The 26,787-nt window shown below is 43.9% G+C and overlaps 1 protein-coding gene across 2 annotated transcripts in view; it reads right to left on the bottom strand.

The window, feature by feature from the left end:
• Positions 1 to 26,787, bottom strand: part of DEPTOR (DEP domain containing MTOR interacting protein) — a 185,133-nt gene that overhangs the window by 32,282 nt on the left and 126,064 nt on the right. For both annotated transcript variants that reach the window (XR_004673052.3, XM_003822599.5), the window contains exons 5-8: positions 24,788 to 24,973; positions 23,392 to 23,526; positions 19,626 to 19,696; positions 17,376 to 17,480 (exon numbers count right to left, since the gene is read on the bottom strand). Coding sequence is in view for 1 of the 2 variants with exons in the window: in XM_003822599.5 (XP_003822647.1) it covers positions 17,376 to 17,480; positions 19,626 to 19,696; positions 23,392 to 23,526; positions 24,788 to 24,973 (497 nt within the window). In the remaining variant the exon portion in view is untranslated. The remainder of the gene's footprint in view (positions 1 to 17,375; positions 17,481 to 19,625; positions 19,697 to 23,391; positions 23,527 to 24,787; positions 24,974 to 26,787) is intronic.

The raw sequence follows: 26,787 nt of genomic DNA, 5'->3' as shown, positions 1-26,787 counted from the left end.
GTAATCTCAGCTACTTGGGAGGCTGAGGCAGGAGAATCGCTCGAACCCAGGAGGTAGAGGTTGCAGTAAGCCGAGATCACACTATTGCACTCCAGCCTGGGTGATAAGAGCAAAACTCCATCTCAAAAAAAAAAAATTAGAATACTTGAGTTCTCTGCCCCCCTTAAAGTGACCACGCAACACAATTCCAACCAACGAGCTGTGAGCAGAAATGCTATGAAAGTTTTCCATCTGTCTCATCAGACTGCTACAGCAATCCACGAAATCTACTAAATCTACTAAATCTACACTGCTACAGACCAACATGGCGAAACCCCGTCTATACTAAAAACACAAAAAAATAGCCGGACATGGTGGTGCATGCCTGTAATCCCAGCTACGTGGGAGGCTGAGGCAGGACAGTCACTTGAACCCGGGAGCAGAGGTTGCAGTGAGCTGAGATCATACCACTGCATTCCAGCCTGGGCAACCAGAGTGAAACTCGGTCTCAGAAAAAAAAAAAAAAAAAAATCAAAAGTCCTAAGAGAGAAAGCTACCACTGGTTTCAGGAGCTAAAAAGCTATAATGGAGGTAACGAAGGAGGAAGGCAGATCAGGTAGGACCGTTTGGGCCAAGGTAAGGATGCAGTGGGAAACCAATGATGGATCTCAAGCAGGAGTGTGGCATCATTTCCTGATTCCCTTTGGTTGCTCGTGGGGAATGGATGATAAGGGTGCAAGAGCAGACGAAAGGGGACCAGCTAGAGCCGCAGTAGTACTGGTAAGAGATGACTGTGGTTTGGATTTTGGGAAATGAAGAAAGATGCATTCGAGATGCATTCTGGAAGTATCTATAATCGGAGGGCAAAGAGAAAAGCGAGCATGACTTCTAGGTTTCTGGCCCCAGTAACTGGGTGGATGGCAATGATATTTACTGAGCTGGAAGAGACTGGAGGAGGAACAGGAATGTGCAAAACAAAGCATTCAATCAACTGAAGCTCCATAATTCCTGTTCCAGTAATCTGACCCTCTGCCAAACAAATGTTTTCCCATTTTGGCTTTCCATCATTTCTCTCTCTCTCACAGGCTCTCCTTGGAGAACCATAAGCTGTAACTAGAATGCCAACAATATTTGATTTCATCTGGCAGAAAAAAAAATGGTGGGTGGAATTAAGAGACTCTGAAGCTAAAGGCAAAATGACAGACCCAACACTTGACTTTACAGTCTTCATCACAAAATTCTGAAAATGAGTGAAATGTCCAAATACGCCAAAATATGTATTTGAGAATCCGTCTTTTACCCAGTAACATTCCTGCCAAATGCACATATCACAGTCTGTAATTAAACATTACATTTAATTAAAATCTGTGTGGATTAACGTAGCTTGTAATTAAATATTTGCACGTCATTAATATCTGTCTTGTCACTAGATCTGAAGCCCCCTGAGGGCAGGGACCTCACTGGCTTTGCTCACAACTGGATCCTCAGTACCTGCCGCAGTGTACTATATGCGGTAGGTACTCAATAAATACTTGTTGAAGGATGTTTGTACATTTTTTTCCGGTCAGTGACAGAAACTATTGGCTTCTCCCCTGTATCCAATGCGCTGACCCCTTTTCTAATAGAACCCCCATTATTTTTCTGGGCACATGGCCACTGTGTCCGTTTCCTAGGACTACAGTAACAAAGTACCAAAAACTGGATGGTTTTAAAAACAGAAATTTTTTCTTGTCTCACATCCTGGATGCTAGAAGTATGAAATCAAAGGTTCAGCAGGGCAGGCCATGCTCCCTCTGATGGCTCTAGGGGAGCATCCTTCCTTGTGTCTTCCAGCTTTTGGAGTTTGCCCACAATCCTTGGCACTCCTTGGCTTATAGATGCACCACTCCAGTCACATGGACAATTCCCCTTCGTGTCTTTACATGATCTTTCTTCTGAGTATGTCTATCCCTGTGGCCAATTTCCCCTTCTTCGAAGGACATCAGTCATATTGGATTAGGCCCACCCTTATGACCTCATCTAAACTTGACTACCTCTGTAAGGCCCCTATTTCCAAAGAGAGTCAGATTTTGAGGTACTCGGGGTTAGGACTTCAACATATCTTTTTGGGGGACCAAATTCAACCCCTAACAGCCATCCAGAATAAATTCTACATTTCCCAGATTCCCTCACACCTAAGTACACCCATGTGTGGTTATGTCCTAGCTAATGGGATGTAAAAGAAGTCATGTGTGCCACTTCCAGAGGTGTCTTTTATTTTTGTTTATTTATTCATTTTTGAGACAGAGTCTTGCTCTGTCACCCAGGATGGAGTGCTGTGGCGCAATCTCGGCTCACTGCAACCTCCACCTCCCAGGGTCAAGCGATTCTCCTGCCTCAGTCTTCCAAGTAGCTGGGACTACAGGTTCATGCTACCATGCCCGGCTAAGTTTTTGTATTTTTAGTACAGATAGGGTTTTGCCATGTTGGCCAGGCTAGTCTCAAACTCCTAACCTCAGGTGATCTGCCCATCTCAGCCTCCCAAAGTGCTGGGATTACAGGCGTGAGCAACCATGCCCAATGAGATGTGTTTTTTAAAAAAGGACGGTGCCCTCTGCTTCCCTTCTTTCCTCCTGGGTGGCTAGAATGCAAACCTAATCACTACAGTTCTAGCAGCTGTCTCAGACCTTGAAGTAACCTTGGGAATGGAAGCCAAGCAAAGTAAAAAAAAAAACAAAATAGGTGACTGAAACCATGGAGACACAGCTCAGCCCTGAACTGGCTTCCTTCTGGCTTTGACATGAAAACAAAACAAAAAAACAAAACAATCCAAAATACTAAAATACTAATCTTAATCATTGTTTTGGAGGATTTATGACACTCATAAATGAAGCTAATTGTAACTGATATATAGAATCTTATCTAGGTAACATCCCAGCAGATATAGTAAAGACACTCTCATGTTTATCTTTACTTCCCAAGATTCTTGGGTTGGTCACTGCTATGGACTGTGCCCTCCAACCCTAAACTCAGATGTTGAAGTCTTAATGCCCAATGTGACTGTATGTGGAATAAGAAAATAATTAGGCTGGGCGTGGTGGCCCCGTATCTACTAAAAACACAAAAATTAGCTGGGCATGGTAGTGCGTGCCTGTAATCCCAGCTACTTGGGAGGCTGAGGCAGGAGAATCACTTGAACCCGGGAAGCAGAGTTTGCAGTGAGCCAAGATTGCGCCACTGCACTCCAGCCTGGGCCACAGAGTGAGACTGTCTCAAAAAAAAGGAAAAGAAAAGAAAAGAAAGTAATTAAAGTTAATGAGGTTATAAAGGTGGGACCCTATAGGATTAGTGGCCTAATGAGAAAAGATGCCAAACAGCTCACTGTCTCTATCTTCCTTGTGGACACACAGTGAGAAACCGGCCCTCTGTGAGTCAGGAGACAGGCCCACCTCACCATGCTGGCTCCTGACTTCAGACTTCCATTCTCCAGAACTGTGAGCAAATTAATCTGTTGTTTAAGCCATCCAGTCTGTGGTTTATTATGGCATTCCTAACTGACTGATACTGTCATGGATAAATTCAAGAGTACATCTTTGAAAAAAGATGTCTAGCTTGGGTTGGATCAGCTTTGAATCTCTTCCAGGTACAGGTCAGTTGAGTGTAGTCCTTGACTTTACAAGTGGGGGCAGTTTCAGCTGAGTGCAGTGGCTCACGCCTGGAATCCCAGCACTTTGAGAGGCCAAGGCAGGAGGATTGCTAGAGCCCAGGAGTTCAAGACCAGCCTGGGCAACATAGGGAGAGTCCCATCTCTAGAAAAAAAAAAAAAAAATTAAAATAGATTAAATAAATAAAAAAACAAAAAGTGGGGACAATTTTAGGACTTATCTAGCTTTGAAGAGTCCTTCAAAGGGGTGACAGATTTGGCCTCACACTAGTTATTTGGATGTGACCTGGAAAAACAGAGTAGCTGCCTAAGTTCTGGGGACTTAGGAGTCTCAAGACTGACCCTTTCTCAGAACTGGCCCTTCTTACTGTCTTTAAGGATCCAACACAAAGAGTTAAAAGGCAGAGTAAAAACCCATAGCAGATCAATTTAGGAGAAGCACAGGATTGTACCAAGATGTTTTAAAAAATTTCCATGTATCTGCTTTGGAAAAGAGAACTTTTCCTACTGTTGTGAATAAAAACGTTTAGTGTCAACAAAATGTTAAACAAACTTAGCAATTAGCAAAAATGAACCCACTGATACGAATGTAGTAGTCAATGGGGCTTGAACTTGTAATACCAGCATTTGCTGATTTTCAGATGCACATTTTAGCAACTCTGAAATCAAAGCGTATCTTACAATCCATGCATCTTTTTTTTTTTTTTTTTTTTTTTTTGGATGGGGTCTCGCTCTGTCACCCAGGCTGGAGTGCAGTGGCAGGATCACAGTTCGCTGTAACCTTGAACTACTGTGCCCAAGTGATCCTCCCACTTCAGCCTCCCAGGTAGCTGGGACTACTACGTGCCAGTAGTGGCTGACTACGTGCCACCAAGCCTGGCTAACTTTTTCTGTAGAGGTGAGGTCTTGCTATGTTGCCTAGGTTGGTCGTCAGACTCCTGGCTTCAGGTGATCCTCGCACCTCAGCTTCCGTAAGAGTTGCAATTAAAGGTTTGAGCCACCACACCCAGCCACAATCCATGTATCTTGTATTTGATGAAATATAGTAGACAGTGTTCACTGAGTGTCCATCACATGATATGGGCATGGGCTTGATACCTCATACACACTTTTTTATTTATCCCCATGACTATGCCATGAAGCAATTATTATTGCTACTTAAAAATGAGAAACCTAGACTTAGTTTTTCTAAGACTAGAAAGAATTGGAATAGTATACTGCAATATGGCAGAAACATGTGATTACATAGACCCTCTCCCTCTGTTATCCCCTTTTAGCTACTATTCTGTTACTTTGTGTTTTGTTTGCAAATATAAGCGTATTTAAGCAACAATCAGCCAGAAGACTCTGAGTAACACAATTATTTAAATAAGCAATATAATAAATGACACCCAGAAATATTTATTGTTGATTATGCAGCAGCTACTGAGCTAGGACACATATTCCATTTATTTTTTATTTATTTATTTTTGAGATGAAATTTCACTCTTGTCGCCCAGGCTGGAGTACAGTGGCGCAATCTCAGCTCACTGCAACCTCTGCCTCCTGGGTTCAGGTGATTCTCCTGCCTCAGCTTCCCAAGTACCTGGATTACAAGTGCCTGCCACCATGCCCGGCTAATTTTTTGTATTTTTAGTAGAGACGGGGTTTCGCCATGTTGGCCAGGCTGGTCTCGAACTAATAACCTCAGGTAATCTGCCTGCCTTGGCCTCCCAAAGTGCTGGGATTATAGGCGTGAGCCACCGCACCTGGCCCAGATATTCCATTTAATCATGACTATTATCAGCCTTTTTGTTTTATTTTATTTATTTTATTTTATTTTATTTTGAGACAGAGTCTCGCTGTGTCACCCAGGCTAGAGTGCAGGGGTGTGATCTCAGCTCACTGCAACCTCTGCCTCCAAGGTTCCAGTGATTCTCTTGCCTCAGCCTCCCAAGTAGTTGGGATTAAAGGCACATGCCATCATGCCCAACTATTTTTTGTATTTTTAGTAGAGACAGCGTTTCGCCACATTGGCCAGGCTGGTCTCAAACTCTTGACCTCTAGTAATCCACCTGCCTCGGCCTCCCAAAGTACTGAGATTACAGAAATGAGCCACCGTGTCTGGCCAGCATCATTTTAAAGGTGAAGAATTTGAGGCTTAGATTAGTTTAAGTAATTATTTTTTGTCCTATAAAAGTGGTGAAGCTAAGACTCAAACCCCCCATGTCTGACACTTAAGGCAAGGCTCTTCGACAGCAGCCCTCCTGCCAGTCACAAACTAGAAACTCAAGCCCTAGGTGAACACAAACATGGGCTGGAAGACAAAGGGAATGTGATGGGTCAGATGAAAAGAATGAGAAGGAGGCCAGGTGTGATGGCTCATGCCTGTAGTCCCAGCTACTTGGGAGGCTGAGGTGGGAGGATTGCTTGAGCCCAGGAGGTGGAGGCCGCAGTGAACCATGTCTGCACCACTGCACTCCAGTCTGGGTAACAAAGTGCGACCCTGTCTCAAAAAACAAAACAAGCTGGGTGTGGTGTCTCTCGCCTGTAATCCCAGCACTTTGGGAGACTGAAGCAGGTGGATCACTTGAGGTCAGGAGTTTGAGACCAGCCTGGCCAACTGGTGAAACCCCGTCTCTACTAAAAATGCAAAAATTAGCTGGGCATGCACTTGTAGTCCCAGCTATATTTGAGAGGCTGAGGAAGGAGGATCACTTAAACCCAGCAGGCAGAGGTTGCAGTGAGCCAAGATCATGCCACTGTACTCCAGCCTGGGTGACAGAGTGAGACTCTGTCTCAAAACAAACAAACAAGAAAAAACAAACAAAAAAAATGAGAAGAACTGGCAGGAGAAGTCAGAGATGCTTCTGGAGATTTCGGAAAGTGGGGAACATGCAGTGCTGGCGATGGGGGATACCGGGGTGAAGGTGAAATCCAATGAAATCAGTCAGAAAGGACCTTGGTCCTCAGTAACGAGCAGTGTGGCAGTGACTTAGATGAGGTTAGGAACAGGAACTTGGGGGACATGGAAGGAGTGGGCAGGATTCCAGGGTGACAGGGCAGAGGCCAACTCGATCTGGGAAAGGTGAACCTCAGAGAACTCAAGACATATTTCTAAGACTGAAGAATTATTCAGATTTATTTCACAAGCTGGTTATGCCTCTGAGATGTGCCCATGTACTCAGACTGTGGCGAAGGAGGGAAGGACGACATGGCTGACCGGCATGAGGGGCCCTGCATGCATTATTTCCTTTAATCCTTCACCAACCCTATGAGGAAGACACCACACATATCCCTAGTTAACAGATGAGAAGGAAGCCCAGAGAAAGGAGACAATTTGCCAAAAGTTACACGGGCGTGAGGAGTGGAGCCAAGATTCTGTCTGACTCTAACAGCCTAAACTAATTTCTCGTGACAGGATCGCGTCAGTGGTTGCCTCTGCTGAAAGAGGCTGACTTGAAAGAGGCACAAGGGGGTCTCTGGAGGGAGAGATGTGTTCTGTGTTCTGATTGAGAGTGACACCAGTGTGCACATCTGATAAACTTACCAATCTATACACTTAAAAGGTATGCATTTTATTTTATTGTATTTTTTATTTTTGAGAGAGTCTCACTTTGTTGCCCAGGCTGGAGTGCAGTGGCGCAATCTCGGCTCACTGAAACCTCCTCCTCCTGGGTTCAAGTGATTCTCTTGCCTCAGCCTCATGAGTAGCTGGGATTACAGGCATGGGCCACCATGCCAGGCTAATTTTTGTATTCTCAGTAGAGACGGGGTTTCACCATGTTGGCCAGGCTGGTGTCAAACTCCTGACCTCAAGTGGTCCGTCCGCCTCAGTCTCCCAAAGTGCTGAAATTACAGGCATGAGCCACCACAGCTGGCCAAAAGCTGTGCATTTAAAAAATGTCCTTCTTCCTCTTTAGGCTATAAACCCCATGAAGGTCTAACATAATGCCTAGCACATGGTAGTGGTCAGTGAATAGTGAGTGAACAAGGAACTGTGCACTGTTATCGCTGTATTACTGAGGGCATCAGAGCCTGGCACAGAAGAAGAATCCCTGCAAAGGAAGGACACAGAGCAGAAAAGGGCTCTGTGCTGAGACCCTGAGAAGCTGCCCTCTCAGGCCACCGCTTCACAGCAAAGTGGTCATCTTGCTCCTCCCAGTCATGCCCAGTGGTGGGCAGTGGCTCATTTACCCTATCATTTTCTGTTAACTGAGAAGCTACAACCCTGCAAAAGTGAGACATAGCACTGCATACAAAACAATGCCGTTTATCCCATATGACTCTCCTGAACTCCACTGGAAAGGAACTACATTTTTTTTTTCTTTTGAGTCAGTCTTGCTCTGTTGCACAAGCTGGAGCGCAGTGGCGTGATCTTGGTTCACGGCAACCTCCACCTCCCGGGTTCAAGCGATTCTCCTGCCTCAGCCTCCCTAGTAGCTGGGATTGTGGGCATGTGTTACCAGGCCCTGCTAATTTTTGGATTTTTTAGTAGAGATGGGGTTTCGCCATGTTGGCCAGGCTGGTCTCGAACTCCTGACCTCAGGTGATCCGCCTGCCTCGGCCTCCCAAAGTGCTGGGATTACAGGCATGAGCCACCACGCCCGGTTATAACTACATATTTTTAAAACATCACCTCAGGATCTATGTCCTAGGGAAAAAAAAATCACAGAAGGCATTTTCTCATTTGTGTGGATAGTTACTTCACAATTTGCTTCTTTAGTTCCCAAATTATCTTAGCCAAATTAATTAGGAACCTGGCCTCTCTTGGTTCAGGGGGAAAATTCCATGAAATAGGCAGTTATGTTGCCATCAGAGGGAAAGACCAAAAAGCAGGATTTTGACATTTTTTTCCTTGCTATGAAAAATAAGAAATTTTGAAAGAGGAAAAAAAGGACATCATGGCCACTAATTCTTTATTCTGACTCAGATGGTTCTGTTTCTATGTAAATATGCAAAGAAACAGATAAACAGAGAAAAAAGGCCCCGTTAAGTCCACATCCATCAATTCATCACGGCAGGAAACAAGAAAAGAAGCCAGGAGGCTTGAAATCCCTCTGAGACTTGGCACAGGGTAGCATGAAAACTTGAACACTGTTTCTCACAGGATTTAATTATTCCCATAAGAAAAAATAAACTTTCCAGAAAAGAGCAAGGATATCTTTTGTTCCTGATTTGTAAGTAGGGCTCAAATTCCTTCAGAGCTTGAAGGCTGAATGGTTTGCTCTGATGAGTGTTTGATTAAACTACCAAAAGTGAGGATTTGGGATTTTTCACTTGGATGACCCTGCTAGATCTAGTCCTGACCGAAGTGAGCAGCTGATGCCAAGAATGAAAATTATTTATTTGATCTTCTCCAAAACAACCCAGGTGAACACGTGACCACTCCAACAAGAATACAAATTCTCTCTGCGGAAGACACGAAAGGTCACGCATCTATGAGCAGTTTGCCAGGGATTTCAGGGTTTAATAGAATATGTCATCTGTTGGGCTCCACCTCATGGGTTTGCATTTTTTGAAATAATACAATAGGAAGCATGTGGGTGTTGGGGGAGATAAATCAGATTTGAATCTAACTCTGACATTTACAAGCTGGGTGACCTTGGGAAATGGATAAGCTGGGTCTCGGTTTCCTCATTTGTAAAGTAAGGCGAACACTACCCACCCAGCTTCAGCAGTTGTTGGAACAGTGAGAGATCATAGGGACACAATGCTAGTGGTCACTAAGTGTATTTCCTGAGCCTTTCTTTGGAAGTATCAGTTCATTGAATCATTTAGTAAATTTGCTTCCAGCACGTACTAAAAGCCAAGAATTGTGCTAGGTATTGAGAATATAGTAGTTAAGACAGACAAGGGCTCTACATTTAGACAGCCGTTGAGAACAGATGGACAAGTAACATATAAATACATATAATCATATTCTAAAAAATATGATGGAGACAATAAGACAGGTGTTACAGACTGAACGTTTGAGTATTCCCAGAATTCATACATTGAGGTTGGGCATGATGGCTTAAGCCTGTAATCTCAACTTTACGGAGATTTTGGTATCCTGAGGTGGGCAGATCACTTGAGGTCAGGAGTTCGAGACCAACCTAGGCAACATGACGAAACTCCATCTCTACAAAAAGTATAAAAATTAGCCAGGCATGGTGGCATGATGTGCCTGTGGTCCAAGCTACATTGAAGGCTGACAGGAGGATCGCTTGAGCTCAGGAGGTGGAGGCTGCAGTGAGCCATGTTCAGGCCACTGCACTCCAGACTGGGTGACAAGGTGAAACTCTTTCTTTAAAAAAAAAAAAATTCCATGGCCAGGCATGGTGGCTCACACCTGTAATCCCAGCACTTTGGGAGGCTGGGGCAGGTGAATCACTTGAGGTCAGGAGTTTGAGATCAGCCTGACCAACATGGTGAAACCCCGTCTCTAATAAAAATACAAAAAAAATTAGCTGGGTGTGGCGGTACACACCTGTAATCCCAGCTACTTGGGAGGCTGAGGCAGGAGAATCACTTGAACTCGGGAGGCGGAGGTTGCAGTGAGCTGAGATCGGGCCATTACACTTCAGCCTGGGCAACAAGAGCGAACCTCCATCTCAAAAAAAAAAGAAAAAAAAATTCATACGTTGAAATTCTAACCCCCAGTGTGATGGTATTAGAAGGTGGGGCCTTGGAAGGTAATTAGGTCATGAAGGTTGAGCCCAAATGAATGAGATTAGTGCCTTTATAAGCAGAGACTAGAGAACTTGATCTTGCTCTCTCTGTACTATATCATTGTTGAAAGAGTTATTAAGAAGTTATTTTAGGCAGATAGAGAGGAAAAGGGGTCCTAGGGAAGTTTTTGTTTTTAAAGCAGCTCTTAGAGCCAGGCCAGCAACCTTTAATATGCAAATGGAGGCCATTAGAAACTGGGTCCATCCAAACATGGCGATTCCCTGGCCTTCTTGCCCTTGCCCCACATGTTCCTGGCAACATGGCCGCCCCTACCTATCCCAGCGTGTGTAGAACATCAGGGTGCCCTGCATTTGCATATTAAAAGGCTAGGGTGGGAGGGCAAGCTTTTTCGGGCTACGTGAATGACATGCCTCGTCAAACCAATCCCCTGAGCCCTGTGCAAATCAGACACCACCTCCGCCAGCCTACTTATAAAACTGGCTGGTATCCATGGCACCTGGGGTCTCCTCTTTCGGCTTTGGAGCCCCCCTCCCTCTGTCTCTGTACTGGGGAGCATCTATCTTCGGCCTCCTCCCATCTTTCTTGCCTATTAGACTCTCTACTTCTTAAAACCACTCCACGTGTGTCCATGTCGTTTTTTCCAATTTGACTAGAGACAAAGAACCTGGTGTTCCTCCACTCATTGGAGCCATATCATCATTGTTGGGATATAGCAAGATGACCAACTGCAAACCAGAAGGCAGACCCTTACCAAACACCGGGCCTGCCAGCACCTTCATCTTGGACTTCCCAAACAAATGTTTGTCATTTAAGCCATCAATTCTAATCAGCAGCCTAAAATGACTAAGACCACATGGTGATATGAGGAGAAGTGATTGGAGAAAGACGGGAGTAATATCACAGGGTATTCAAGGAAGGTTTCTCTGAAAAATTAACATTTAATCTGAGACTTGAAGGACAACAATGGAACCAGCTATTCAGCCCTAGGCAGGAGAAAACGCAGTGTCTGGGAGGAACAGACAGAAGGCCAGGGAAGGAGATAAAGGTATGATAAGTAGGGCCCGGATTATAGACTTTGTAGACTACAGAAAACATCTGAGTTTATTCCTATTGTGATGGGGAGCCATTAGAGTATTTTGAGTGCCTGAGTCACTTAATTAGATTTTCTTGAGAGGCAGACATAGGCATAATCATGATGTATTACGGAAATGTAAAAATTCTCCCTGACTAAAGCAGAGGGTGTCTTCTAGAGGATCATGTAAAATAAGGTTATCATAGATAGTATTGTCCAGAAATGGGTTTAGACTTGATGTGATTAAAAAAAAAAAGATTATATCATTCAAGGTTGTGACATGAAACCAACGTTAACGTTTACACAATATTCATTATACTGTAACCTACAGAATAGCTTGGGGGTTGGGCATGGTGGTTTACGCCTGTAATCTCAGCACTTTGGGAGGCCAAGGTGGGCAGACCACTTGAGGTCAGGAGTTTGAGACAAGCCTGGCCAACATGGTGAAACCCTGTCTCTACTAAAAATACAAAATGAGGCATGGTGGCACATGCCTGTAGTCCCAGCTACTTGGGAGGCTCAAGCAGAAGAATCGCTTGAATCCGGGAGGTGGAGGTTGAAGTGAGCCAAGATTGTACCACTGCACTCCAGCTTGGGCAACAGAGTGAGACTCTGTCTAAAAAAAGGGAAAAAAAAATAGCTTGGGGAAGGAACTGGCTTCCCTTTCAAAGTAGCAGCAAAGAGATAAGAGACAGATTTTTTTCCTCCTGGAATGATTTCTTCCTCTAGGATATGAGTATCTGGATGCTGACATTAAATGAGCTCCTGTAGCGAAAGAGCCTTGCACGGCTCAGGGTCAGGTACATAGAAGAGACAGTTCCTTCTCTCGTTTGCTCCTTTGCCCTTTGCATTGAAAGGAAACCAGAAGCCCTGGATATAAAATTCTTCAAGGATGAGTGAAAAGTCATCAAAGGAAAAATGCAGGAAACAACTTCTTGATGTAAATGCATTGCATGGGTTGATGAAACTTTTGATGATTTCCATATTTCATGCTCCATTCTAGAATTGTAGTGCCAAACAAAAGTCCTCCAAGCCCGACGTTTACAGATTTTATTTTTTAAGTAAAAGAACTTTCAAAATAAGAGTAGCTCAAATTCAAAGACGCTTGGTCAAGCCTAGCCAACATGGTGAAACCCCGTCTCTACTAAAAATACACAAAATTAGCCGGGCATGATGGCACGCCTGTAATCCCAGCTACTCGGGAGGCTGAGGCAGGAGAATCGCTTGAACCCAGGATGTGGAGGTTGCAGTTAGCCGAGATCCCGCCACTGCACGCCAGCTGGGCGACGAGAGTGAAACTCCATCTCAAAAAAAAAAAAAAGTAGTCATAGCAAAAGTGTGAAAATCTCACTGGATGGAGTGGCCACAAAGACCCAGATACAGGGCTCTGCCCCCATTCAAAACCTGGGGAAAATGAGAACCCTGACTAAAGGGAGAGCCTGACATTCAGTGCAGGAAGCGACACTGAGGCACTTTACACTATCCTAGGTCAGCTCTGGACAGTCAGAGATGCCAAAAGGAGGCATGTGGTCAGAATGTTGGACAATTTCCACCACTCAGACCTAGCAGGTTAATCAGTGCCCAAGTGGGCGGATCCTTCCCACAGGGCACCCCAGGACCCTCTTGATGACTACACACCCCAAACTCTGCAGTTTTCTGAGTTGAAGATAGCAGCAATGACAGCTTGCTGGGAACAAGCCTTTACGAATAGATTATACAAATGGCTTCTTTGTAAGTGAAATTATTCTACGACAAATGGTAAAATAGGAAATAATTGAGTCAGTATTTTCGGTAAGAAAATAATGTACAAAATAATTTCTAATGAATATAAGCAGCTAAACTATACGGAAGGACATGGTATTTGCTATCATTGTAATTTAACCAACAAACAGTAATACTAAAAATGTATATCTCTGTATAGTCATGTATTGCATAATGATGTTTCAGTCAACTATGAACTGCATATGTGATGGTGGTCCCATCATCTTTTTTTTTTTTTTTTGAGACAGTCTCGCTCTGTCACCCAGGCTGGAGTGCAATGGTGCAATCTTGGCTCACTACAACCTCCGCCTCCCGGGTTCATGTGATTCTTCTGCCTCAGTCTCTTGAGTAGCTGGGACTATAGGCACCCACCAGCATGCTTGACTAATTTTTGTATTTTTAGTAGATAGGGTTTCAGCATGTTGACCAGGTAGATCTCAATCTCCTGACCTTGGGTGATCTTCCCACCTCAGCCTCCCAGAGTGCTGGGATTACAGGCATGAGCCACTGAGCCTGGCCTCCCATCATCTTATAAGATTGTAATAAAGCTAAAAAATTCAGCTGGGCGTGGTGGCTCACGCTTGTAATCCCAGCACTTTGGGAGGCCGAGGCGGGCGGATCACGAGGTCAAGAAATCGAAACTGTCTTGGCCAAAATGGTGAAACCCTGTCTCTACTAAAAATACAAAAATTAGCTGGGCATGGTGGTGCGTGCCTGTAGTCCCAGCTACTTGGGAGACTGAGGTAGGAGAATTGCTTGAACCTGGGAAGTGGAGGCTGCAATGAGTGGAGATCGCACCATTGTACTCCAGCCTGGGCAACAAAGCCAGACTCTGTCTCAAAAAAAAAAAACAAAAAAAAACAAAGAATGCTTTAAAAAAAAAATTCCCATTGCCCAGTGACATCACAGTTGTCATAATATTATAGCTCAATTCATTATTTTTTCTATGTTTAGACACACAGATACCATTGTGTTACAATTGCCTACAGTATTCGGTACAGTAACATGCTGTACAGTGTTTATAGCCTAGGAGCAATAGGCTATATCTAGGTATGTGGTAGGCTATACCACCCAGGTTTGTGTAAGTACACTCCAGGATGGTCACACAATGACAAAATCGCCTTAAAACCCATTTCACAGAACATAACCCTGTCATTAAGTGGTGTATGACTTTATATCAATTCCAATACAGGTTGGCCAAAAGCATCTTCTTAGAAGGGTTTTAGGGCTATATCTTAACAACAACACTGATAAAGATTCCTTTTGCACGTTTCTCTTAAATGATAAAATGTTATGTTAAACAATTTAAACAAGCTTTTTTTTTCCTCCTGCCAGGTTTGTCAGAGTTTTCAATATGCTAATGTGCTTTGTAAATTTCTAAGAGGGGGATAAAGTATGTGGCAGTTTAAAACTGCTTTGATCAGAGAACCTCAGGACAGATGTTTTGCTGGACCAGGGAGCTGTGTAATAATACAGTGATGGAAAGGCTGCTCTAATGAACTCTGTAAAGCTCTATAACATAAGAACACCACTGTGTACCTCTGAAGAAACTAAACATATAAACCATATGAAGTATTAGCTTATGAAATTGAAATAATATATCAGGTAAAACATCGATCAGGGTATATACGTTAAAGAGTTAGTTAATGAGTTGACAATGCCCAGAACGGTTATTTATGTATGTACCTCAACAAAGATAAACTAAATCAATTAATTTCACTGTACACTTGGCTAAGCAAAACAAGGTCTTTAGTTGCAATGTAAATAAATTCATTGCTTTCCTCAAAAGAAATGCTCTTTAAGCCAAAGCATCATGCGAGTAAGTGCACACTCAGAACTGAAGCATTGTGCCAAAAAAAATTTATACTAGGTACTTTATTGTGGAAATACAATATAAAATCCTTCCCCAGCCAAGAGTTCCATTAGAAAATGAAAAATTCAGCCTTGGCATGGACACAAATGCTTGCTTTTTTATGATCCTGGCCAACATTCCTACTCTGAGTTGCTTTGGTGCTGTGCCTGCTGCAGTCCTGGGAAGGTAGAAGGGCTCTGCCATGCACCGCCTTAGCAAGCAGGGCTTCCATGGCTGCCCCAGAGCACAGGACCCCAGGGCCTGTGCCTCCCCGACATGAGTGAGGTGTTCAAATCAAAAGGTGGAAGCAGCCCCTAATCATACCAGCGCTGATTACCTGGGCAAACAGTAAATGTGCTCTTTGCTTCCTTGAGCCATTTTCTGTTGTCCACTTATTTTTTCCAGCATGCAAACCAATGCCAGAGAGCTCATGCTGGAAATCAGAGAGGTGGTGATCCCAATCATGCTTATTGCTACTCTAGGAAAAGGCTGATGGAAGAGGATGAAAGTATTGAATAAATGAACAGGGGAATGATCTTTAGCTTTTAAGCCTTCTGCATCCTCTTATGGTTTTGGATAATCAAGACAGAAATACCCTTTTGTGAAACATTTCACAGACAGTAGAACAAAGCTGTGCTATATAAAGGTATTTCAAAGCAGAAAACCTCAACATCCTCTTAAATAAAAACAATGTAAATAGTATATATACACACACAAGAAGTCTAGAAGAATATAAATCAAAATGTTAATGGCTAGGTTTTTTAGGATGCCAATTACACACTTCAAATAAAGCTGCTTAAAAAATGTTAACAGTAGTCATCTCTGAGTTAGGGAAGATTAGAAGTAATTTTAATTTTTTTCCTGCTTGCATATATTTTCCAAATTTTCTTGACTGTATATGTGTCTTTTTTTCTTCTTTTTTTTTTTTTTTGAGACAGTCTTGCACTCTGTCACCCAGGTTGGGGTACATTGGTGCGATCTCAGCCCACTGCAACCTCTGCCTCCCAGGCTCAAGCAATTCTCCTGCCTCAGCCTCCCGATCAGCTGGGACTACAGGAATGAGCCACTACGCCTGGCTAATTTTTTGTATCTTTAGTAGAGACCGGGTTTCACCATGTTGGTCAGGCTGGTCTTGAACTCCTGACCTAAAGTGATCCACCCGCCTCAGCCTCCCAAGATGCTGGAATTACAGGCATGAGCCACCATACCTGGCACGTATATGTATCATTTTAGTACTAAAAAATATGTAAAAGTTATTTTCAAAAATCTTCCATAATTCATTCATTAATGAATTGTTGTTTGTGTAGCTCTTTGTACTTTATCAAGGTTTCCACACATTTAATCCATAAAACAACGGGAAATAGTATGATTGTCATTTCAGAGAGGAGAAAACAGACTCTGAGATGCTATAAAACTTGTTCAAAGTCAACGAGCTAGTAACTAACAGGACCGAGATCTAGATCTCCAGATCTCTGCCAAAGTTCATGGTTTTTGTTTTCTTTTTCTCAATATTGGCTATGTCGTATGGTCTATTATGTGCTACCGGATACATAAACCCCACAGGAATACACCTTGCATAGAATAGAAGCATTGGAGTTCTTACACAAAGATTTAAGCAAGGGGAAATATATAATTTTTCAAATTCAGTATTGGTTGAGGGGAAACATGTAAAACACCAGGGGAGGTTTGGAGACCAAACCTCCAAACACCAGGGAGGTAGGAAAACTTGCTCTCCTGGTTCCTATATCATATGTGCTTGGCTTCATTTTAACCCCATTCAGAAAGGGAAAAGGAAATTTGACAAAAATGAAGCCAAAATGCTTAGGGAGAAAAAGTACACATGGCACCAAATAATGAAATTAAGCTAGAGGTATTTAGACACTGCTAAATGTGGTTTTGTTGTTGTTGTTGTTGTTGTTGTTTTGTTTTGTTTTAGAGACAGAGTCTCGCTTTGTCACCCAGGCTGGAGTGCAGTGGTGCGATCTTGGCTCACTACAACCTCTGCCTCCTGGGTTCAAGCGATTCTCCTGCCTCAGCCTCCTGAGTAGCTGGGATTACAGGTGTGTGCCACCACGCCCAGCTAATTTTTGTATTTTTAGTAGGGATAGGGTTTCGCCATGGTGGCCAGGCTAGTCTTGAACTCCTGACCTCAAGTGATTTGTCTGCCTTGGCCTCTGAATGTGCTGGAATTACAGGTGTGAGCCACCGCGCCCGGCTAGACACTTCTAAATGTTTATTAGAGGAGAGGGAAGACCCGGGGAAAGGTTAAAGACTTTGGAGAACAAGAAAGAGAGGGCAGAAATAGAAAAGGACACAAAATAAGATGGGTTTGGATCCCTAGTAAGAATCATGGCCAATTTAGCATGAAGAAGCCAAGACAGATATAAAAGAGGGTGAGAAAGACCCGTTAGTACCTTCATTCCTGCTGCGGCTGCAGGGCCACTGGGGTCTACAGCCTGGATGTGGCATGGCTTACTTCCTCGCACCACAAAACCCCAGCCAACCGCGTCACCAACAATCTAGAGAGGAAAACCACAATTAGCAAGCAGTCGACTGTCTCCGGCAATTTGCTTATTCTTCTGAGGGAGAGAAAACCAGCCCAGGATTAAGTATACACTGTGACATATTTTCCTCCGTTTCTCTCTTCCCTGCCAGGGGATTGGAACACTGCTTCTATCACAAACCCGGGCATCTCCCTGTAGAAAAGGTGGTAAAAAAAAATCTAACCTGTTTGGCAGAAAGAAGATGCTCCCATGAGGGCATGATTCAATAAACAACTGGAAGATTTTCTCTTTCTTAGGCTGTTATACAATTTAATGTCAGACTCCAATAGAAGGTTTAGAAAAAGTCGTAACGTGGTTGAAATGTCTCTCCAGATACCATTTCTGCTCTAAGTTTGTTCTTTTCCCCAGTATCCAAATGATACACTCTTGATCCTGCAACGTCATTGAAGTCTAGCATAATTGTTGAAATTACTAATGGTGGGAAATAAAGAGACCTGGCTTTTTTTTTTTTTTTTTTTTTTTGAGACAGAGTCTTGCTCTGTCACCCAGGCTGGAGTGCAGTAGTGCAATCTCAGCTCACTGCAACCCCACCTCCCGGGTTCAAGCGATTCTCCTGCCTCAGCCTCCTGAGTAACTGGGATTACAGGCATGCAACACCATGCCTGGCTAATTTTGTGTATTTTTAGTAGACACAGGGTTTCACCATGATGGTCAGGCTGGTCTCGAACTCCTGAGCTCAGGTGATCCACCCGCCTCAGCCTCCAAAGTGCTGGGATTACAGGCGTGAGCCACCACGCCCAGCCTAGCCTTGGCTTTCTAAAAACACAATATTCTCCACCAAGGGGGGAAAAGAAGTGAAAAAGTACATAAAGTTCACAATGTACAAGTAGACTCTAATCCAAAAGTTGTTTGGAATTAGAGAAGGCCTTTTCTATAGAAATCATTATTAGAGCTGGCAGTTTAATTCCCTGGACAGCTCCTAGCCACATCTTTCACACATATCCCAACCAAAACACAGCTGAAACACATTCACAATCAATTACTAACAATGTTGGCATTTAAATTAAAAATCAAAAATAAATACTTTCAAAATACAATCTACCCTCTCTTGAATGCTGGAGACTGAGGAAAAACAGGGGGGGCAAATGAAAATTTTTGTGGAAATGCTCAAGATTTTCAGGCACTTCCGTTACTTTACAGTTTGCTGTTATTTGTATATTATACTCAATTTCACTTCCGAAGGTGGAGTTTATCTTTTCCTCTGGTACAGACATGTTGTCAGCGCCTTTCTCCTATTAACTCCTCAGCATTCAGAATGTGAAGTAGCCCTCAGCAAATGTTTGCAGCATGACTGAGTGTGGATAGAATTCTCCCCGAGCCTGAGGCAATGCCACTAAAGTTAGAAGATGAAGGAGGAGAAGTGTTTTGAAGAGGGTATGAACATGAATTTGAGGAGATTGACAGAAGTAGACACAGGAAGGGGAGTGGGTGCGGTGATGCTGAGAGGAGCACTTTCATTCCATTTGAAGAAATCCACTGTAGGCATTAGGAACCTAAAGAACCTCCAAGAAGGGGCAGGTGGTCCGGAGCTGCTCACAGCAAGTCAGAGGCTCGTGCACCTCAAGGCATGCACACATTGTCGAAGCGCCCTGCCTACGGTAGAAAAATTTATCCTACAGTTTCCTTTCTCTACCTTAACACTCCCCTAATGTTTTAAATAATTTCTAGAATTAATTATAATGCAGAAGGGATTATTGGCATCATTTGCACTTCCATTTGCCATAAAATCTAATAATAATTTAAATGACTAATGGTGGGAAATAAAATCTAAAATTATTAGATTTTAAGGTAAATGCAAGTGCAAATGATGCCAATCTTAAAATTTGCAATTAAATTAGAATAAGTGCATAACGGAAATCTTTTCTTTAACAAAGAACACGTCAAAAAATTTTTAAATGGTATATTAATAATAAAGCATGTGAAGTCCTAATGCACCTTAGTGCCTTGAGGTCAAGAAAGCCTAGTATCATAATTATGCTAAAAACAAAAAGAAAATTAGAAAAATAGTTTTCATTTCAGTCTATAAGCTACGCATTGACACATGGACACGGTGCAGAAAAATGGGCAGCACGGGAGAAAAAGGCCAGACCATCAGCCTACCGTGAATGTCTTCCTTGCATACGGAGCCCCGGGAGTAAGGAGTTCCTCAGAGGTGACAGGTCTCTTCAGCACTGTCAGACAAACACAATGTCAAGACATAAGCACTTCCAAGTCCTCTATCCATGCATTCAGCAGCTATTTATTGATATCTCGTAGGTGACCATCAGTGAGAAAAAGTGGCAAAGATCCCTGCCTCACAGTTTATATTTTAGCTGAATGGAGACAGAAAATAGCAGCAAACATAAATAACCCTAAACCTACCTTACAAAGCTAAGGAAAAAAAGAAAGGGAAGGAAAGCAAGAGTGCCAGGGGTGGGGATAAGGGGGCAGGGCAATTTTTTTTTTTTTTTTTTAAGACGGAGTTTCGCCCTTGTCACCCAGGATGGAGTGCAATGATGCGATCTCGGCTCACCACAACCTCCGCCTCCTGGGTTCAAGCAATTCTCCCGCCTCAGCCTCCCGAGTAGCTGGGATTACAGGCACCCAACACCACATCTGGCTAATTTTTGTATTTTTAATAGAGACAGGGTTTCACCATGTTGGCCAGGCTGGTCTTGAACTTGTGACCTCAGGCAATCTGCCCGCCTCAGCCTCCCAAAGTGCTGGGATTACACGCATGAGCCGCCCGGCCTCACTTCCTTCTTAACACCTAGGACTGCATGTACCCACTGCTTTCTGCCCTGAGTAATAATGCTAGTGAACTTTTCTGAGTACTCAACATATGCTAGAGAGGCACCATGTGAGGTGAATATATTAACTCACTGAATCATCACAAGAATGAATGAGTTAGGATCATTGTTATCCCCATTTTATAACTGCAAAAACAACCTTAGAAAAGTTAAATTCATTGTGTCCAAGGTCCCAGAGCGAATGGGTGGCAGAAGTAGAATCAAACTCAGGCATTAGACACCAGCACCCACACTCTCAGCTACTGTGCCACACTAACTCTGGGCCATGCTGTCCTGCAAGCAAAAGAAAGGGTCTAGAAGCTCAGGAAGATAGTGGCATGCTGTCCTCCTGAGACACCCGTTCACATCAGCTCACTGCTGTTGCCCACCAAGATGGCAGACAGCAGCCAGTTCCTGACTTGCGGCTGCCTAAAACCCACCGATAATGAACCCCCCCATCCATCCTGCGCTCACTAAGAACTGGAGAGGGGCTGTCGTATCCTCCCCAAGTAGCCAGGGGGTCAGGGGACAGAGACCATTCTAATCCAGCTCTGCAGACATTGTGAACTTGAAGTGCCACAGAGAAACAGAAAAGGCCCCAGCCAAGGGGCCTAACCTGGTGAAGTGGCATCCTCCGATCCCCTTTGCTAGTGACAGTCAGAGGTCAGGTACCAGTCCTGGAAAGAGTGTGCAGCAGACAAGGAAAGGCAGCGTGGGGCAAGGCCTGATGATCTACCAGGCAGCTGGACCTTGCCCACTGGTTACATGAATGGCCTTCTGGCCTGAGAAGCACCCTCTCAGTGAAAGGCAATCCAGTGCTTCTTGTTGAGGTGACAGGTTGCTGATCTTATCACCTTTGCTTTCAGAAATCTCATAAAAGCAAAAATTAATTTATGTTCGCCAAACAAGAGGGAGTAGGTCAAATATCAAGATGGAAACAGAATCTCTCAGCAGATGGATGGGAGGTAAGAAAAGTGGTCAGTATTTGAGGACTGAGATCTTTTTTATTCCCTGTGAGATAACTCTCTCTCCACTCCCCATAAACCCTCAGGGGGCTTATGAATTTGGATACATGAATCACACTGTACTATTTGGCAGCAGAGCTGACCATTCATTTTAATGCAGTTCTCTTTATTATGTTGACAAATATAGAAACTTTGAGGCCTAGGGAAAACTTTTTTCTTTTCATATCCTTGTAAGCTTATTTGCTTATCACAATGATACTGATAACATCAATATCTTTAGTACTGTTTTTTTGTGTCTGGCTTAGGGCATTTATATACAGTACTAAAAAAACGTATCCTGGTGTATTTCAGATAATTAATTTTTAAATGCATCACTGTGAAGGCCTGATCATCTGCTTGAGAAAAAAAATCACAGATGAACTCACTGGGTCTTGGGAATCCTCTTAAGAGTGAGAGAGAAGCTTGTCAAACTATGGGTAAGAAGTGGGATTTACAAACCACAACTCAGTCCTGACAGCTCTTGTCCTTGGGGACCCACGAAAGGAAACGAGACCTTTTTCTTCTGCCTGCATAACAGTAAACGCTTCCCTTTGACCCAGAGGCAAGGAGAAAGAGGAAACAATACTAACCTACCTCAGGGAACATGGATTTTGTTGCTAATTTCAATAATTAACACTTTTTTCATACTCCATCATAAGCAATCAAAAACATGTAAAATGGTTATGGCACCACTGACCCTTTTATTGAAACTGAGATCTTTTGCTTTTAACTTTGAGGATGCCTGTCAGATTTCTATGAAGGCTTCAAACATCCCATTTCTAAGAATTCAGTTCTCCTTTTTCATTCTACTTTAGCAGCAAGCTCCAGTAATTGAAAAACCCAGTACTCAACGACTCTTCAGCCAGGACAGTGTGGAAGCAAGCTTCTTCATTCACTTACAGGTTACATTTATTCCTGCTGCTAACACTCCAGAAGGCAGCAAAAAAAGAAAAAAAGTTAGATCAGGAAAAAGAGCCACCTTCCTAGATAATACCATTAGATGACAGAGTTTTCTCTCAAAGCCTTTTGAACCGCATCAATTAGTCCTAATTCTTACTAACATGAAATGTTTTGTTTTTTTCTCCAAAGAGGTGGTGTTTTCATTGAGTTGGGGGTTATGACCTGTCATCTTTGTATCCCCAAGATCTGATGATGAGGAAACAACATGAACAAAAGGAACAGAGCCTCTTCCTCGAAGTTGACAAACTGAACTGGGGGTGGACAGTGCCTTAAACAAATGGGTTTGAGAGTGTTCTCTGGCGGTTACTGTAGTGATGGACCACACATCCTCATCCTGGCAAGTGAGGACATTAGGTGGGTAAGGGATGGTGAGAAAGGGTAGTTTCAATGGATTACCAGTTCCTGGGTGGTTGATGAACTGATTGGGTGGAGGAAGGATTGTTTCTAAGTACATGTTCACCAACAATTTTGTGCCTAGATTTTTTTCCTGGAATATAAAGGCCATGGAGGTTGATGAGCAGATTTTGAAACCACAAGCCACCCAGGGTCAATTCCAGGGATACCTGGGCTTGCACATATCCATGCTCCTTCCGTAAGGGTGTTGGGCCCCAACAGATCTTTGCATCGGCTGCATTCTGGGGAAGTGCTGTTTCCCCTGCTGTGAACACTGTCACACACTGCCCAAAACCCCCTTCAGGGCTCAGGGACTTCTCCCAGCTCCGAGAGTGCTAATGGCGACAGCCCTCAGCTGTCTTGGAGACCATCTCTCTGAAGACACCTGCTTTGCCCAAGGTCATGCCCTCCTCCCAGGGGCAGCCAATACCTAATAAGTGGCCAACATGTAGATCTAAAGGCCCAGCCCTCTCAACACAACTCCAGGCAACTTGGAAGGGCCATCCCAGCTCCAGAGGTCTTACTGGGTCAATGATAGCCTTCATTGAGACTGGGCTACAACCCAATTTCTCCTTCAGCCCAATTCTTCCTTCCCTTCCATTCAATATGTGTGGACCCCAAGAGCATGCTCTAACTTATTAGAACCCACACACTAGTCTCCCGCTATCTCAGATTCTGCTTCCCAGGGACCTGCCCAAGTCCCCACAGTCTTAGGAGCGGGGCCACCTTTCAGGCACTCACCGGACTTGGGGTTGCAGAGCACAGGGGGGCTGCTGCTGAGGGTGGGGCTGCTGCTGAAGTAGCCGCTGCTGCCACAGCTGCTCATGCTGCTTCTCCTCACTGCAGACACGATCTTGATCTCCTTGCTGGGGCTCACTGTGTAGGCCAGAGAACACACACAGTCACCAAGGGGGTGGTCTCGGCTCACTAGAGTACATAGGCTTTCAACTGCAAGGTCCAGAGATGCCAGGAGAAAGCACACTGGTCTTAGTGGCAGAAAAACAAGAACTTGAGTTGCAGCTCTGCCACTTACTTTATATTATATATATATATATATATTTTTTTTTTTTGAGATGGAGTCTTGCCCTGTTGCACAGTCTGGAGTACGTGACACAACCTGGGCTCACTGCAACCTCTGCCTCCTGGGTTCATGCGATTCTCTTGCCTCAGCCTCCTGAGTAGCTGGGACCATAGGTGTCCGCCGCCATGCCCGGCTAAATTTTGTACTTTTAGTAGAGATTTGTTCTCTGTCACTCCCTGATAACGGGTGGATAACCAGTCACTTTTTTGTGGTTACCGGTGTAAATGCCCACAGAAATAATCTTCTTATTCATCTTTGAAATGGATAGCTTTTCAAAGTTGTGATTTACAAAACTGAATAATTAAATGATATATAAAAACTACTTGTAAGGCCGGGCACGGTGGTTCACGCCTGTAATCCCAGCACTTTGGGATGCCAAGGCAGGAGAATCACGAGGTCAGGAGTTTGAGACCAGCCTGGCCAACATAGTGAAACCCCATCTCTACTAAAAATACAAAAATGAGCCAGGCATGGTGACACGTGCCTGTAGTCCCAGCTACTTGGGAGGCTGAGGCAGGAGAGTCTCTTGAACCCGGGAGACAGAAGTTGTGGTGAGCCAAGATTGCACCACTGCACTCTAGCCTGGGCAACAGAGTGAGACTCTGTCTAAACAAATAAACAAATAAAAACTTGTACTTATTTATTTATTTTTAAATTTTTTAGACAGACGAGGTCTTGCTATATTGCTCAGCCTAGTCTCAAACTCCTGATCTCAAGTGATTCTCCCACCTCAGCCTCCCAAGTAGCTGAGATTACAGGTGTGTGCCACCATGCCAGGCAAGAATGGCTTGTAAATGAAAAGTAAATGAGGTATGAGTGAGAGCCTAGAGGCCTTCTATAATTCAAATACATAATTTTATAAAACAGAGTCCTGGCATCTAAGTTGGCTGTGCAAGAAAAACTTAGGGTTTCGGAATTTTTTTCATGCTTCTTGGTTATGAATAAGTAAAAATTCTACGCTCTGATAGAGAACAGAATTTCACAAAGGTGAGTCATGGCTCCACTATTTCTCAAAAGACAAACACTTGAGCTCCAATAAACGCCGGGATGGCATACCTGACATAAAGCTGGTAGATTTCCGATTGTCATGGCTCTGCTTCCTCAGGCAGAAGGGACTGTCATGAGTTTCCTGGGAGGAGGGGGACTTTTCATTGAGCAGCTCCATCAGTCTTCGCCTCCGCCGGAAGTTCATTCTGAACTGGTAGAGAAGATTGCTGTCCACAAATGGGTGCTTGTTGGACACTGGGGAGAAAAAAAAAAACAACCAATGAGGACTATCTGGCATCCTGGCCACTGAGCGCTACAGCCAAAGGACCGCAGGCAACAGCGGCAAAAGTCTCAAGAAAGACTTCTCTTCCACAGATGCCACATGAGCTGCCACCCATCCGCCCATGGTCCCAAGTTCTTTCCACGTGGCATGCACTTTAAAAATTTGCTAACCAATTCCTCTGGGGAACTTTGCCTGACCTTGCTTTCAATCTGAGTTCTATTCTTCCTAGTGTTCTCCTGGCTCCTGTGCTGCTTCCACCAAAGCACTGATAACACTGCACCCTCACTGTCTGCCCCTTCTCTTTCCCTCTAAACTCTAAGCTTGTTGGGGCAGTGATCATGGCTTCACTTACTCATGTGTCCCCAGTGCCCAGCAGAGAGCTTGTCTCATAGCCACACTCGATTCTTTTTTTTTTTTTGAGATGGTGTCTCGCTCTGTCACCCAGGCTGTAGTGCAATGGCATGATCTCGGCTCACTGCAACCTCCGCCTCCCAGGTTCAAGCGATTCTCCTGTCTCAGCCTCCCGGGTAGCTGGGATTACAGGTGCCCACCACCACACCTGGCTAATTTTTGTATTTTCGTAGAGACGGGGTTGCACCGTGTTGGCCAGGCTGGTCTCGAACTCCTGACCTCAACTGATCCACTCTCCTCAGCCTCCCAAAGTGCTGGGATTACAGGTGTGAGCCACCACGCCCAGCCCCTCAATTCATTTTTAAAAACTTTTTATTTTGAGGCCAGGTGCAGTGGCTCACGCTTGTAATCCCAGCACTTTGGGAAGCCAGGATGGATGGATCACTTGAGGTCAGGAGTGTGACACCAGCCTGGCCAACATGGTGAATCCTCGTCTCTACTAAAAATACAAAAATTAGCCAGGTGTGGTGGCATACACCTGTAATCCCAGCTATTTGGGAGGCTGAGGCATAAGAATCACTTGAACCCGGGAGGCAGACATTGCAGTTAGCTGAGATTGCACCACTGCACTCCAGCCCGGGCAACAGGGCAAGACTCTGTCTCAGAAAAAACCAAAATAACTTCTTATTTTGAAATAATTATAGACTTACAGAGAGTTGCAAAGAAAATACAGAGACCACACACTGTATGATTCCATTCATATGGAATGTCCAAAACAGAGACACTTCTAGAGACAGAAGTATACTGGTGGTTGCCAGGGGCTGGAGGGGGGCCTTGGGGTTGGTTTGGGAGGGGTATTAGCTACAGCACACAATTTCTTTTTGAGGTGATAAAAATGTTCTAAAATTGCCTGTTGTGATGATTGCAAAACTCTGTAAATATGCTAAGAACCACTCAATTGTACACTTTAATGAATTGCTTGGTATGTGAACTATATCTTCATAACGCTGTTAAAAAAAATCGGCAAAGAGTACAGAGAGTTCCTGGGTACCCTTCACCCAGATTTTCCCAATGGTAACCCCTTACATAAATAACTATAGTATAATATCAAACCAGAATGTTGACATCGGTACAGTCTACAGCCCTTATTCAGATGTCGCCAGCTTTTACATGCACTGATTTGTGTGTGTGAGTGTGCATGTGTGTGCAGGAGCACATATAGCTCAATGCGGTTTTATCACATGTAGAGATTTCTGTAAGCACCACAACAATCATGGCAGAAGAACTCTCTCCCTGTGTTTCCCCTCTATGGCCTCCTTCACTGAGTTCCTGATGCCTGGCAACCACCTTTGCTCTCCATCTCTACAATGTTATCACTTTGAGAACACTATGTAAGTGGAATCATACTATCTGTTGCCATTTATGTTTGCTGTTT

This window comes from Pan paniscus, chromosome 7 (genome assembly GCF_029289425.2).
Source record: "Pan paniscus chromosome 7, NHGRI_mPanPan1-v2.0_pri, whole genome shotgun sequence".
NCBI classification, from domain to species: domain Eukaryota; kingdom Metazoa; phylum Chordata; class Mammalia; order Primates; family Hominidae; genus Pan; species Pan paniscus.
This window is presented reverse-complemented; position numbering and strand designations above follow the sequence as displayed.